Raw genomic sequence first — 15800 nt, 5'->3', positions numbered from 1 at the left:
TATATAGTACAGGCTGTACTCATGTACTTTTCAAACAATAATTAGAACACAGGCTGTACTCGTATATATTTTCAAACTGTAATTAGAATATAAACTGTACTGCTGTACTTCAGTTCCCCTGACCAGGAAAGTATGTCCAAAGTAAAATTTCCATGGTTCAATATTGAAAAAATAGCAAAACAACATTTCCTTTAAATGTTACAATTGAAAAAGATTAAGAAAAAAATGGAGTAAAGCCTTTTGCTTAGAGGGGGGGGGGAGGGTATCCGTTTTTTTCAATCAAACAATATCCCCTGTGGAACTATGCCTAAGAATTTGGTTGGAAGTGGTGAATCTGAATAATGGTGGAAAACTGTGGAATATTCAAGAAACTATTTTCGCTCTCATTCCTTTGGAATCCAAACTGAATTCTTTAAAATCCCTGACGTGAATATCTCAGATTAAATCTAAATTGGACTTCGTAATCTTTCACATTTCGAACACTAGCAAGCCAGTAGCAAGAACAAAAATTAAATGAAAGAATTGAATTCATGCAACAATATCCAGAGTGCTTCAAGAGAACTAAGAATACCAAGAGAACTAAGAATACCAAGAGAACTAAGAATACCAAGAGAACTAAGATTACCATGAGAACTAAGAATACCAACTAAGAATACCAAGAGAACTAAGAATACCAAGAGAACTAAGATTACCAAGAGAACTAAGAATACCAAGAGAACTAAGAATACCAAGAGAACTAAGAATACCAAGAGAACTAAGATTACCATGAGAACTAAGAATACCATGAGAACTAAGAATACCAGGAGAACTAAGATTACCATGAGAACTAAGAATAACAAGAGAACTAAGAATACCAAGAGAACCAAGAATAACAAGAGAACCAAGAATACCATGAGAACTAAGAATACCAAGAGAACTAAGATTACCATGAGAACTAAGAATAACAAGAGAACTAAGATTACCATGAGAACTAAGAATACCAAGAGAACTAAGATTACCATGAGAACTAAGAATAACAAGAGAACTAAGATTACCATGAAAACTAAGAATACCAAGAGAACTAAGAATACCAAGAAAACTAAAAGTATCAAGAGAACTAAGAATAACAAGAGAACTAAGAATACCAAGAGAACTAAGATTACCAAGAGAACTAAGAATACCAAGAGAACTAAGATTACCAAGAGAACTAAGAATACCAAGAGAACTAAAGAATAACAAGAAAACGAAGAATACCAAGAGAACTAAGATTACCAAGAGAACTAAGAATACAAGAGAACTAAGAATACCAAGAGAACTAAGAATAACAAGAAAATTAAGAATACCATACGAACTAAGAATAACAAAAGAAGTAAGATCATCAAGAGAACTAAAAATAACAACAAAACCTAAGAATATCAAGATATCTAGAATACCGTGAGAACTAAGAATATCAAGGTAAATTATAAAATCAAGAGGACTAAAAGAAAATTAAGAATACTAATAAAGGAATCAAGAACTCCAGGAAATCTATAAAATCTAGAGTACTAAAAGAAAATTAAGAATAATAATAAAGAAATCAAGAATACCAAGAAAATCTAAAAATAAAGAGTACTAAAAGAAAATTAAGAATACTAATAAAATTAAGACTAAAAATCATCTAAGAATACTTATAGAAGAACTAAGAATATCTGAAAAAATACTGAAAAAGAATATGAATAATTGTTAAAAGAATCCAGTTCATTTGAAACTATTAAATCAATAAGTTGACTAGAGAACTGTATGAAGAGGAGAGGAGAGGATTCATTAACCAGATATCTTAGAGCTTTCAACTAATTTGGTTTTAAGAAAATATTTTCAACATTTTAATTTCAAATATGCGCATACAAGACCTAACTCAAAACATGTATGCATTTTGCAGATAAAATAAAAGGATAATATTTTTTAATGAAAAAAGAAAATGTAAAGTTAAAGATTTTTTTTCTGGAAAATTGTGCAAAAACAAACTAAATATGAATAATTTTCACATAAAAACAAGCAGAATTCATGAATTTAAATTCGAGTATGGACAATACATCTAAAAATATACAAATCATCTTATGAAAGAAAAAAGTTTTCAAAAGTGAAGGCGACAGAAAACAAAAATCAAGGAAGCATTTTCGGAAAAACTGTTCCATGTAAATCTACTTTAGTTCTACCTTTTTTAAAAAAAAAACATTTTTAAGAGTCGTTCCATCTGAGAGGGAATAGAATTACGAATCAATCAAACCCAATGTTATCAATGATAACGAAAATAAGAGTTGGTTTACGAAAACCACTGTGAAACAGTCAGTCACAATTTTGTTCAGTAGAGAACAAATACACCACAAGGTTAAACCCACACAGGATGAGACTTCAGGGACAACTCCATTGAATTTATGCTGTTCGTTTTTCTAATATTTATGATTCCCTGAAACTCTTATTTTGTATGTTTTTTTACCCAATCATTCAGAGAGCCCAAGAAATACTATATTTAAAGGGACTGTAAAGGAAAAATGAAAGGGGGTATAGGATGAAACCTGAGAATCTCAGGTTTTGAACGATACCTATAAGACATGTTCCTGTCTCGAGAGATTGACATAAAACTGTGTCAAAATTATACCAAAACGGCCGCATATGCCAGATTTTGTATATAAGTTGTAGTTTTAAAAAGAGCATATTCAACAATAACGCAACCAATCTAAAAACGATCTGATATCCCACAGGAGCCTGAGAATCCCAGGTTTGCTCATATTATAATTTTTTATTTTGCAATTTTGAATAGATATAATTATTAATATTATTACATATAGTCCGTATAGTCTGTATTACGTCACAATAACTTTAGCCAATGACAGTGCAGTATGGTTGTCACGTGGTACAGACGGAAATCATGTGACCAGTATACTGCACTGCCATTGGCTGAGTACTGGTGATGTAATACGGACTATACGGATTAAATGTAAAATTATTATCAATTATATTATATCTATAAAAATCCAAAATAAAGATTAAATAATTATAACAGGAGCAAACCTGACATTTTCAGGTTGCTGTGAGATATAATCGTTTTCAGATTGGTTGCGTAATTGTTCAATATGATCTGTATAATGATACAACTTTTATACAGAATCTGACATATGTCCTTTTTGGTATAATTTTGACACAGTTTCATATCAATTTCTTGAGACAGGAACATCAGATAGATGTCTTATAGGTATCGTTCAAAACCTGAAATTCTCAGGTTTTATCCTATACGACCCCCTTTCCTTTTTCCATTACAGTTCCTTAAAGGAAGGACTTAATTTAACCTTGGAACTGTCATATTTAATGAGTTTTAGGTCGTATTTAAAGTCTCATCCTTTGTGGGTAACCCTGTTCTTGAGATTGATTTTAAATTATTTCATTTAATATATATGAATAGAATGTTAGGTTTCCTAGAAGAATTAGGTTAGGAACTAGTGAGATATTAACCTCATTTTCTATATTAAGCAACCAACCCTACACAAACACAAACATCTTAACTGTTGTGTTATAAAAATATAAATTAAGAAGGTTAGATATTTAATGAAAGGTACAATAGAAATATAAAAAGAGTGGTGGGTCTGTTGTGATATAAAAATATAAATTTAGAAGTTTAGATATTTAATTAAAGGTACTGTAGAAGTATTAAAAGAGTGATATGTCCGATTCACAACTATACACCTCCATCCTCTAATTGAATAACAATGAGAAGTAGGTTTTGTCTCAAAACGCGACAATGATTCCAATTCAGGATATGTTTAAAATTGGAAAACCTGGGTTTGTCTCGAAAACGGTCAAGGGTTTTAACATAATAAAAAAAAATTCTTTTATACTTTTGATTTCATAAAATAATTAAATAATGAGAATTGTTGTCTCAGGGAGGAAGGCCAACCGCAACCATTCCTAGTCAGAGCCACATTCTCCTCATTTTCTTGTCCGAGCCACCTCGGAAATCCTCGTCCTTTAAAAAAATATTTTTTTATGTGTCCAATCCTTGAAGATGAGAATATTTTTTGAAAATCTGACCATGCTAGAGCATAAAACATCGCTAGACTAAAGTTTTACAATGATTTTATAATGTTGGAATCTTCAAATCCATGAGAATGTATTTAGGTTAAACCTCTTCTGCCTCCAAAATGGCTAACTTTCATAATCAAAAAATGTTATCAAGTATTTACTTGAACATGGTCTATAATTTTTCCATTTCAACCCATATAAAAAAAATCATTGATTACTGATATATTTACAAACTAGCTGAAGGGCCCGGCGTTGCCCGTGAAATAAAAAAAATTAAATTTTTTTTTGAAAATTTCAGCCCAATTGGTCCAGCCGTTTGACTGGCTATAGGCAACATATATATATATATGAATGTCTTGTTTTTGTTCTCGTACCAAGATCACTTCTGCCTGTCACACGATTATATCCTAGGAGAAAATAATGTTCAATTTTAATTATTTAAATCATTTGCTACAATTTATACGTCACATCCCTATGAATTCAAACAGTATTTAAATCATTAAGGAAATGTGGGTGAAAATAAAGTGTAAAAATAGAAACAGTTGTTTTAATTTGATTTCATAATAATTTGCGGCATTCTAGGCGTAAAAGGCGCAGACATACTTGTTTGTAGAACATCGTTCTGGGAGCATTTACATTTTTTCTAATTTAAAACTTGTATGAGCAAATTCAATATTTCATTTATTCCCTAGCGTGGACAGATTTTCAAAAAATATTCTTATCTTCAAGGATTGGACGAAGATTTCGAGGTGGCTCGGACAAGAAAATGAGGAGAATGTGGCTCTGACTAGGAATTGTCGTGGTTGGCCTTCCTCCCCTTGTTGTAATGATCTTATTATAAAATAGTTGGCAAACTGAATTTGTAATATTTAAATTAATATGTTATTGATAGAATAGTTCTTGTTATGTGTCCCTGAAATCCATGATGTTCTGCAATATCTCCACATTTATCAACAAACACATCAAGGAGTACAGGATCAGAGATTATCTAGTGATAAATAAAATATATTAATGTCGTCTTCAATTACAATTTGTGAATTTTACACAATTTCTACAATTTATATTTTATAAATATTATTTACCTACAGAGGGGACCACTTAAAAATCTTCTTTAATTTACAATTGTTTTAAAGTTGCAAAAATTAATCTACCGTTTCCAAAATTTGCTTCCCTTCGTCCCATTCTGTTATTATAGTTCCCAGCACTGCAACACCATGCAACTGATTCAGGACAAATTTGAAAATAATATTTAAAGCGTAATTTTAAATGACCTTTTCTTTGAATAGGGGCATCCCAGATTCACAACCGTACTTTTGATACCATGTGACAAACATATTTATTGCTGTGAGTATCCATTTTATCTAATAAGCAAGAAAGGCGCAAGTCAATTGCAGAAAAACCACAAATGAAAACGAACAGTTTAAATAAACATGGATATCTGATTTATGCTTGATTAAGGGGATCATTTTAAATCGGGCATTGCCATCTTTGCAAGGAGTGATTTCTTCTGTAATTGGATCCGATTGTAGGAGTCAAGCCAATGATGCATAATTAAAAATTTAAGTTTTTTTTTGGGAGACTTTTTGGGTTCTGTTCCTCATCACTCTGCTAGGCAATTTGATATACAGGGTGTCCCAATAAACATGGGAATTCAGTGACGAATTCGATATTGTCTTTTCAAATGTTCATCTTGCGGAGACATTATAGACACATCTTTACTGCAGTCTTTTACCCTTTTCATAAAATAAACTCTAGCAGACATAATAATATTATGGCTTTTGAAATTAGGTATTACAATGCAAATTCATAACAAAGACGATATCCAATTCGTCACTGAATTCCCATGTTTTATGGGACACCCTGTACATAAGTACTGTGATCATTTATTTTTCACGTTTTCTTCTCTGTTTCCCCCCCCCCTCTCTCCTTTTCCCAGCCTCAATATTTTTCCTGTAACCTTTTTCTCTTCCCAAACTACCTTTCTTTCCCTTTTCCAACTCGTTTTTCCCTTATTCTCTATTTCTATTTTCCTCACATCCATTTCTATACATGGTATCTTATTCTTAATTTCTCTTTCTTGTATACTCCATCACACTGAATTTTATTGTGATATCCATAATCCTAACATACCAATTGTGTGTTCTAACTTATTTTTAGAAAATTGGCAGATGTATTAAATTACTTTCCCCCCCCCACATTCCTCTTCTTATAGCTTCTAATTCGAAGCCCCTCTAATCTCAGTGAAAATATTAAAAAATATTTTCATTTCTAAATAATTTTATTCTGACTGAATGTGACAAAAGTTAAGCTGAGCGGATGAGAGCTGGTGAGCTAGAGAGAGAGAGTTCCCTACTTAAATATTCTTCTGCTGAAATATTGGAGCGAGCACGCTGAATTTCATTAATATAACGCGGCAATATGCAGATTAAACATTTCTTCAACAAACTTTTAGAAATAGCAGATCATAAATATAATAGATGCACAACTTTCTGATAATATATTATCTTAAAGGGACTGAAAAGGAAAAATGAAAGGGGGTATAGGCTGAAAGCTAATCACTTTAGCTCTTGATCGTGACCCATGAAAGTTATATCTGATGTTTCTATCTCGAGAAATTGATATACAATTTTGTATTAAAGTAGTGGGTTTAAAAAGATCAAATTCAGCAAATATGCAACCAATCTGAAATGATATCCCAATTCTAATTTAATATTTGTTATTTCTATTTTTTATAGATTTAATTCATAATATTATTTATACGTCCGTATTGCTTGACCAGAAATTCCACCAATGGCAGTGCAGTAAAGTGGTCACGTGATACAGGCGGAGACACATGACCAGTATACTGCTCTGCTATTGGTGATAGTTCTGGTCACGTGATTTAAGTTTAAGATTTTCTAAATTTTAAATATATGAACTTTCGTATAATTTTAACCCAGTTTATATCAATTTCTCGAGACAGGAACATCAGGTAAAACTTTCATGGGTCACGATCAAGAGCTAAAGTGATTAGCTTTCAGCCTATACCCCCTTTCATTTTTCCTTTACAGTCCCTTTAATTGACTCTTCATTTTGAAAAACAAGAAAATGTAATTTTTTAATAGCTCTCTATTTAATATGAAAATATGGACCAACATTTGGTGATTATTTATCTTTTAATTTAATAATGTCCGCCGCGATTGAAGCGCTCATACAGGGTGTCCCAATAAACATGGGAATTGAGAGACATTTGAACAGTTTTGTTGAGTTTTAATGAACTGGAATCTGGAAAAATTTCCCAATATCTCCGCCTTTTTTGAGGTAAAAAAATGGTCTACCACATTTTGGAAATCCCGTGACTTAGTAGTTTTTGGTGTTAAATGTTTTAACTGTGATACTAAAATAATTATGTTTACGAAATATCCCGCATGGAACAAAGACGATATAGAAGTGGTCCCATGTTTATTGGGACACCATGTATCTAAATGCATGGAATACAAAACATGTTTTGTGTCCAAGTCTAAGATTTTATGTAAATAAACTAAAGATGACTTTTGATAAAAAGTCTGTTCTATTGGAAATGAACATTTTCTGATTCAACATAATTCGCATGCAACACAAATGTCAGATTTAAAGGAGAAAAATACACTTTCCGATTAAACTATTTTCAATTTCCTGTGCAGCCCTAATCCAGCCAGGCGGGGGTATAGTGATGAAATTGTGGGAAAAGTAGACAAATATATCTACACCACTCCAGTGTAGAAAACTGTAGCTATCCTGTAAATTCATCCATCTTAATCAATATTTTAAAACTTGTACGAGATCGTAAATATCTAATAAAGAGAGCGGCCCCAGTTTTCTTTCGGGTCTGTTAAAATTAAATTTTTAACCCTTTAAAAAAAACTATTCAAAAAAATGATTATCTCATAATGCTACATGATTGAAAAACTGAGATTACAAACGATGATTTTCCGTTATAACTATAAATCAAATGATGTTTTTTATTCACCTAATTCATTATAAAGTTTATTTAACAGTTTAAAAAATACTGTATTAATGTACTCTACTGCATATAATTTGTAAACATTTACATGATTTGTACACTTTGAACTCCCTTTCAGGCTGAAAGGGACTGAAAAATTTCATACCAAGAGATTTTTTTAATTCCTCTCTATATATTCTATTCTCTATGGATAGAAGGAATTAATAGTTTATAAAAAATAACGAACGGATGGGTTTCAAACAACGTCGACTTTTTTATTATTAAAATTACATGAAATTCACAGAAAATAAGAATTAATTTTATGTATTTTTCTGTTTTATTTTACGTTTTTTGATATTTTTCAATGTTGTCTTCAAATTTTTCCAACTATAATATCCTCCGTTAGTTCACCGTTTATAAAATTGAGATCGTTAACGAACGGAAACTTTGAGAAAGAACGGAAAATGCTGTTACCGAATATAATATTCAGTTCTAAGGTAAAAATCGAACGGCTACCATAAAATTTGTTTGTTAAACGATTTTAACTGAACATTGAGGAACGGTTTGAAATAAGTCTGAACTTTCCCAGCCCTAAAGCTTGGTTCAAGTGTTTGACACTTGGGTTTTCTGTTATTTTATTATTGACTAGCTTGGGAACCCAGGGTTGCCCAGGGTAGTCATAGTTGATCCTACCGGTTACCCGCGCGTTGTCGTAAATAACGATTTTAGCTATTTTTTCCTTTAAAGGACGACTCACTCTACTTAGAATCTCAAAACCAAGTTAAGAACATTCCCGTGGTCCTACCGAGTTCCCAAATCAAAATTTGAGACTAATCGGTCTAGAGGTTCCTGAGTTATGATCGGACAAACAAACAAACAGAGATTACAACTTTATATACAAAGATGCAATATAAATATTTTTTATCTAGGATATAAGGATTTTACTTGGTTGATCTGCATAGTGTACATAATAATTGTAAAATGTTCTTGATTTCATTATTCTACGGTTTGGGGTTGATCTTGACAAGTCCTACAAAAAAANCCCAATTTGATCCTTAAACGCTCCTGCAACCCCTCCTCCCCCCTCTCTACAAGGGAAAAAAGTTATTCTTTATCCTAATTGTTGCAAAACTGCATGATTGATGGATTGCCTTGTTAACAGGCTGAATAAACCGGTCCTCAATGTATCCTCCCATCATATCATGGCAAACCAAGGTTCTATCTCATGGTTCAGAGTAAACTTGGAGATTAAACAGGGTGTCCCACATCATATTGGATTGCATATAGCTCTAAGTTGCGATTTTCAGGGCTATTTAGAAAATTTAAAAAGAAGGAATCATTACAAAAATTGTATTTCGCGAAAAATGAAACACCTAACACCTAACCTAACACTTTACCCTTTCCCCTGTTTGACATTATTTTTTCCCCTAATATTATATTACGCGTAGCGTAAAACTATTTCTAAATGGTATTTTGCTGAAAAATTTACGATTTTTATGGAAAATAAATTAATTTGTGGGTATATACCATCAAAAATTAACAAAACTAGCATTTTGATGTCCTGTTTTTCTTAATTTTCCCCAGAGCGTCAAAAATAATTTCCTCCAGGAGGGGGAGGTGGTAATTCTTAAAAATATACATCCCTGTCCATTTTGTAACAAGATGAGAAGTATGATTATTGATTCTACAAATAATTGTACAATGATTGTGTCGTACCAAATAAAAATCTAAAAATCAAATGTTAAAGTATGTTTTTTTTTTAACAATTACCATTAAATGACGCTTTTATCTCCTTACAGACCTTTTAAAATCAATTTAGTGACGTCATAGACGGCTGAACCGAATTGAACCATTACTTAACCCGAAATCGACGAGTTAAAATTTAAACACATGGGTTAAAATCTTGAAATCCTGCATTTTCCCTATTTGTCTATTATTCAATCATCATTCAGCTGAGAAAGTGGCATTCAACTTTACGATATATTTAAAAGTGAAAACCTTGTTAAAGAAATTTCACGTTTTAGATTAATTAATTTTTGCATGTAAACCCAAAATACGGTTTTAACTCGAAATATGTTTTGTTTTCGGTTACGTAATCAGCTGATTAGCGATGGTTATGTAATATTCTCCGTAAATCCTTTTCTCTGATTGGTTCAGATTTTCCCGGGAAATTCAAATTTAAAATTGAGAAAGTTTAACATTTAAGTAGCTATTCATTATTTTACAGAACTTTTAACCTCGAACTTAAAATTCGCACATTCTTTAGTTTTAGACTCAGGTTGTATATTTAATTAAGAATCACCCTCCCCTCATCCCCAAAAAGAAGGTTTGTAGTTTAATTACAATTTTTGGGGTAGATAAATATTTGAGGGGAGATTTATGAATTTTTTAGTTTTAGAAAAAGGTGGAAAACCTTGAGGCAATTTGAGTTAATATACATATTGACAACATTTTTTGTTAATTTCAAATATTCTTGTTTTAAAGCGGAAATGTTTTATCTGTTCCTGGGTTTGTTTATAGATTCTGATTTTAGTTGGTTGGAGACCAACCAATCCCAGCTCCTGTGCTTAGACCAATCCGCTCCACTCAGATATTTCGAGGACCTAGAGTTGGAACAAATTAGTTTTCAAAGATATTTTCGTTCTTCAATAGGATTAAGAGACCTTCCACAAGGGTGCATACAAATCTGACCAGGAGAGGAGGAGGGGGGGGGGGGGCATTGTGCTAAATCCCCCTTGGAAATCATAGTTTTCAATTTTTATTGAATTTTCAACGCTTTTTAATCCAATAAAGAGATATGTAGTTTATTTAGCTACATTTCTGAAGAATTTGAAATTAATTTAAAAATGGCTATTCATGAGTAAATATGTAAGCAGAAATTAGGAACGTTAACTAAATTGTATCACAGTTATATCGGTTATACTGGTTTAGAGTTTGAGGCGCTTGGTTATTTTTATTCTTTTAATCAATATTAAGTAAGAAATAAGTCAAAAGTTGCAAACGAAAATGTCGTCTTCCATGTAAACCTTTTTCACAAATAATTACAAAACTCGCTCAATTTTAACAGTAGTGTGAGTAAAACAAATAAGACCAGCAAACTAGGATCTGACAGTTTGGATCTTCCTTTTCTTTCCAACAATTCCCTTCCGATATATTGTTAAATTAAAGATTACAGTCAACCATTTTATTAAAACCAAGCAATTACTAATTTCAAATGGAGTTTTTAAATTCGATCGAATAAAGATAGAAAAGAAAATTGGCCTTATTTACATACGAGATAGGTAATTAAAAATTTGATGCATTAAACCCAACATTTTTATGTGTATACATTGAAAATAATCCGCTAAACAATATCTTAAATTAAAGTTTCTTCTGTTACAGTTTGGTCACAATAATTTTTGTTTCCTTAAGTAAAATTGTGTGCCGATATTGCGCTTAAAACTGTGCATGAACTTTTTGTTTATAAAAAAATTCAACTAAATTTTTTTCATCGAATTAAGGAGAAAATATTTTTCCGTCTTGTTAACACATCGCAATATTTTTCATCCTAAAATGATAATATAATAAAACCAAATATAATATTTACCAATAATACAATAATATAATATAAACCAATATTAGTGTATAATGTAAAACAATGGTAATCCTTTTTTATTTCACTGCACAATATACTTAAATATTGTAAAAATTGACGCGTATTGATAGCAATAATTTTGTAAGCATTCATCAAAAATGGACTATGGAAAATTTGTCTAAACTAAGTGCAATGACTTATGATTTTAATTGCCTCTTACAGTCATTAAGTCAGGGAAATTAGAGCAATTGTAATTTATCTAGACTAATCTAACCTTCAGAAAACTAGTTTCTTACAGAATTTAATTTTAAAAATCTGCCTCGAAATTGATCTCAAATATTAATTCTATTCAGTTCTAGGCTCGTACTTTGAAACTCGTAATCACAACAAAAATCATAACCTTCAGAAATATTCGAAAATGTTTAAAAAATCAATATTTCTGTTCAGAAATGTAAATGCCACTCTTTTAGGCAAAGAACATGCTTCTCAAAATAGGATAGATAATACTGCCTTTTATTTTATTCACCTGATATAATTAAAGGATTATTTTTTTCGCAAAAAAACAATGTTGCCTTGTAGGATTCAATAATTTTCTTCAAATTTTGACAGATATATATATTATATATTCACAGGGAAAATTAGATTATAACTTTAAAACTGACATTGAACATCTGTTAAACATCATTAACAACTCCGTAAAACATGAAAAAAAACATTAGTTGTTCTCATTAATAAAAGTAGTAAAGCTACGAAATACTAAATTAAGAATATTTTCTCAGGATCATACCTTCCTTTCACAAGATAAAAACTTCCTTTCACGAGATAAAACTTCCTTAAACAAAATAAAAAATCCTTTCACAGGATAAAAACTTCCCTTCACATTTAAAAAACATTCTTTGACAAGATAAAAACTTTCTTTCACAAGATAAAAACTTCCTTTCTCAAGATAAAACTTCCTTTCACGAGATAAAATTTTGTCTCACAAGATAAAAACTTTCAACTTCAAGATAATAACTTTCAACTTCAAGATAATAACTTTCAACTTCAAGAAAATAACTTTCTTTAATAAGATCAACTTTCAGGGTCAACACTTCCTTTCTTAAGATGGAGTTTAGCTTTAAGTAGATTGAAATTTCCTTTCTCAAGATCGAAACATTCTTTCTCAAATTAAATAGATCCTTCGCAAAAAACTAATTTATCTTTTAAAGGATCTTTTGCATAAAAACTTGATGTTAAAAATCATAGCTTACTTTCTTTGGATCAAAAGTTCCATTTTTAAGATCAAAGCACTCTTTCTCAAACTCAATTCTTCTTTTTGAGGGATCAAAATTTACTTTCTCCAAGGATTATATTTTTCCTTTATTAGGATCCAAACTTCCTTTTTCAGAATTAATACTTGCTTTCTTATGAAAAAAGTTTAATTTATTACACTAAAACTTTTATCACATTTTCCTATCTGAAGCTTCTCTTCCTATCTGAAGCTTCTCTTCTTATCTGAAGCTTCTCTTCTTATCTGACGCTTCTCTTCTTATCTGAAGCTTCTCTTCCTATCTGAACTTCTCTTCCTATCTGAAGCTTCTCTTCTTATCTGAAGCTTCTCTTCCTATCTGAACTTCTCTTCGTATCTGAAGCTTCTCTTATTATCTGAAGCTTTTCTTCTTATCTGAAGCTTCTCTTCCTATCTGAAGCTTCTCTTCCTATCTGAACTTCTCTTCCTATCAGAAGCTTCTCTTCCTATCTGAAGCTTCTCTTCCTATCTGAAGATTATCTCTTCCTATCTCAAGATCACATCTTACTATCTCTAGATCATATTTTCCTTTCTCAAGATCATATCTTCCTCTCTCAAGATCATATTCTCCTATATCAAGATCACATCTTACTATCTCTAGATCATATTTTCCTATCTCAAGATCATATTTTCCTATCTCAAGATCATATTTTCCTATCTCAAGATCATATTTTCCTATCTCAAGATCATATTTTCCTTTCTCAAGATCATATCTTCCTCTCTCAAGATCATATTCTCCTATATAGATCATATTTTCCTATCTCAAGATCATATTTTCCTATCTCAAGATCATATTTTCCTATCTCAAGATCATATTTTCCTATCTCAAGATCATATTTCCCTATCTCAAGATCATATCTTAATATATCAAAATAATTCCTTCTCTCTCAATCAAATTTTCTTATCTTGGAATAATTAATTCTTTCTTTCTTAAAAGTATCAGATATATCTTTCTCAGAATCATCAAACCTAGCTTTCTAAGAATCCTTTCAACTATACTTTTCAAAATAATTAAATCTTTCTCTTTCAGACCATCAACCTTTCATTCAGAAATTCAACAGATTTTTTTATCCAAAAGCAGTAAATTCTAAGAACCTTCGAAACATCGTCTCAAAGGTTAGGCTTGTATTCACTCCGGACATTTTCTAAACATTTAAGAACCAAACCTCCGAACATTACTCTGTGAAGGTTTGAAGATAGGGTTAGGTTTCCAATTTAACATTTCATCAATACTCAGCAAAGGTTTAATCTCAAAAACATTTTTTTCATTTGTTTCCATCATCTGAAAATTTAAAAAATCCAAAATGTTGCAGATAATTATATATTACACAAATGTAACAAATATTTACAATATAGACATAGTTTATTAATACATTGTTTAACAATAACAAGGAAGATATGTAGAAACTACATTTACTGACATGTATGATATGCATCTAAAGATTATTCAATTCTTTATAGAGATGAATACAGAGATATCGATTGTAAATTCTATCCATTATAAGATGAATACAGAGACAACAATTGTAAATTCTATCCATTATAAGATGAATACTGAGACATCTATTATATTCAATTCTTTATAGAGATGAAAACAGAGATATCTATTATATTCAATCCATTATGAAGATGAATACTGACACATTTACAGTAAGTTCAATCCATTATAAAGATGAATACAGTGACATCTATATTATATTCAATCAAATATAAAGATGAATACAGAGACATCTCTAATATATTTAATCCATTATGAAGATGAATAGAGATCTCTATGATTTATTAAGTCCATTGTAAAGATGAATACTGAGACCTCTATGATATATTTGATTCATTATAGAGATGAATACAGAGACATCTCTAATATATTCAATCCATTATGAAGATGAATACAGAGACCTGTATGATATATTCAATCCATTGTAAAGATGAATACAGAGACCTGTATGATATATTCAATTCATTAATAAGTGAATACTGAGACCTCTATGATATATTCAATCCATTATAAAGATGAATAAAGAGGTATCTATGATTTATTCAATCCATTAAAAAAATGAATACAGAGACATCTATAATATATTCAATCCATTATGAAGATGAATACTGAGACCTCTATGATATATTCAATTCATTATAGAGATGAATACAGAGACATCTATAACATATTCAATCCATTATGAAGATGAATACAGAGACCTCTATGAAATATTCAATCCATTGTAAAGATGAATACTGAGGACCTCTATGATATATTCGATTCATTATAGAGATGAATACAGAGACCCCTATTAATTTTCAAACAGAAATTTTTTTAAATATTCAACTTACAATATTTCAAATACAGCAACACCTACCAATGTTTAAATAAAACCTTGAGGATTAGCTAGGACTCGAACATTGCTCAATAATTTATTTTCCAATGTAAGACGAAAAAATACAAGCAAAAACGGCTTTATTTTATAGAAATTCATGACATTTAATCCTAAAATCTGCAACTTTAACAAAAATTATTAAAATAAAAAAAACTTATTATTTAGAGAACCTTGAACCTGACCGGAATGAGACGATTTTCGGTGACATGCATAATAAAATTTAGATTTTGCATGAATAGAAAAACTATGATTTGAAGTAGAGTTTAAAATCAATGTTTTTAATAAATCATTTTATCACTTTATGTATAAAATTAATATGCAAATATAAAGGTTTGTATTAAAAACTCCCAACAGGGTTAAGGGAACTTACAAAGTATTTTACATAATTCCTCTGTAAAATGCAGTTCATTTTGATCAGATTTGGATAAACACTTGAATAATGTGTTTAAAAACATTTATTAACGAAAGGGCCTTTATAAAAATAGCCACTCAGGGCAAATTTAATAATTTTATTGAAATGAATCGAAGTGGTTGAGAAGTAATGTACTGATGGGGGGGGGGGGGGGG

At 30.6% G+C, this 15800-nt stretch overlaps 1 protein-coding gene across 2 annotated transcripts in view; it reads right to left on the bottom strand.

The window, feature by feature from the left end:
• Positions 1 to 15800, bottom strand: part of LOC111698238 (cytosolic endo-beta-N-acetylglucosaminidase) — a 32301-nt gene that overhangs the window by 16151 nt on the left and 350 nt on the right. Inside the window, exons 1-7 of one of the 2 annotated variants that reach the window (XM_023468522.1) lie at positions 14025 to 14136; positions 10501 to 10599; positions 9148 to 9214; positions 7690 to 7791; positions 5187 to 5255; positions 4949 to 5023; positions 3432 to 3495 (exon numbers count right to left, since the gene is read on the bottom strand). In XM_023468522.1, the coding sequence (XP_023324290.1) occupies positions 3432 to 3495; positions 4949 to 5023; positions 5187 to 5255; positions 7690 to 7791; positions 9148 to 9214; positions 10501 to 10599; positions 14025 to 14080 (532 nt within the window). In that variant the 5' untranslated portion in view covers positions 14081 to 14136. Of the gene's footprint in view, positions 1 to 3431; positions 3496 to 4948; positions 5024 to 5186; positions 5256 to 7689; positions 7792 to 9147; positions 9215 to 10500; positions 10600 to 14024; positions 14137 to 15800 lie in introns of those variants that run through there. The other variant, XM_023468523.1, reaches the window with a different exon arrangement.

This window comes from Eurytemora carolleeae, unplaced genomic scaffold (genome assembly GCF_000591075.1).
Source record: "Eurytemora carolleeae unplaced genomic scaffold, Eaff_2.0 scaffold248, whole genome shotgun sequence".
Lineage (NCBI taxonomy): Eukaryota > Metazoa > Arthropoda > Copepoda > Calanoida > Temoridae > Eurytemora > Eurytemora carolleeae.
This window is presented reverse-complemented; position numbering and strand designations above follow the sequence as displayed.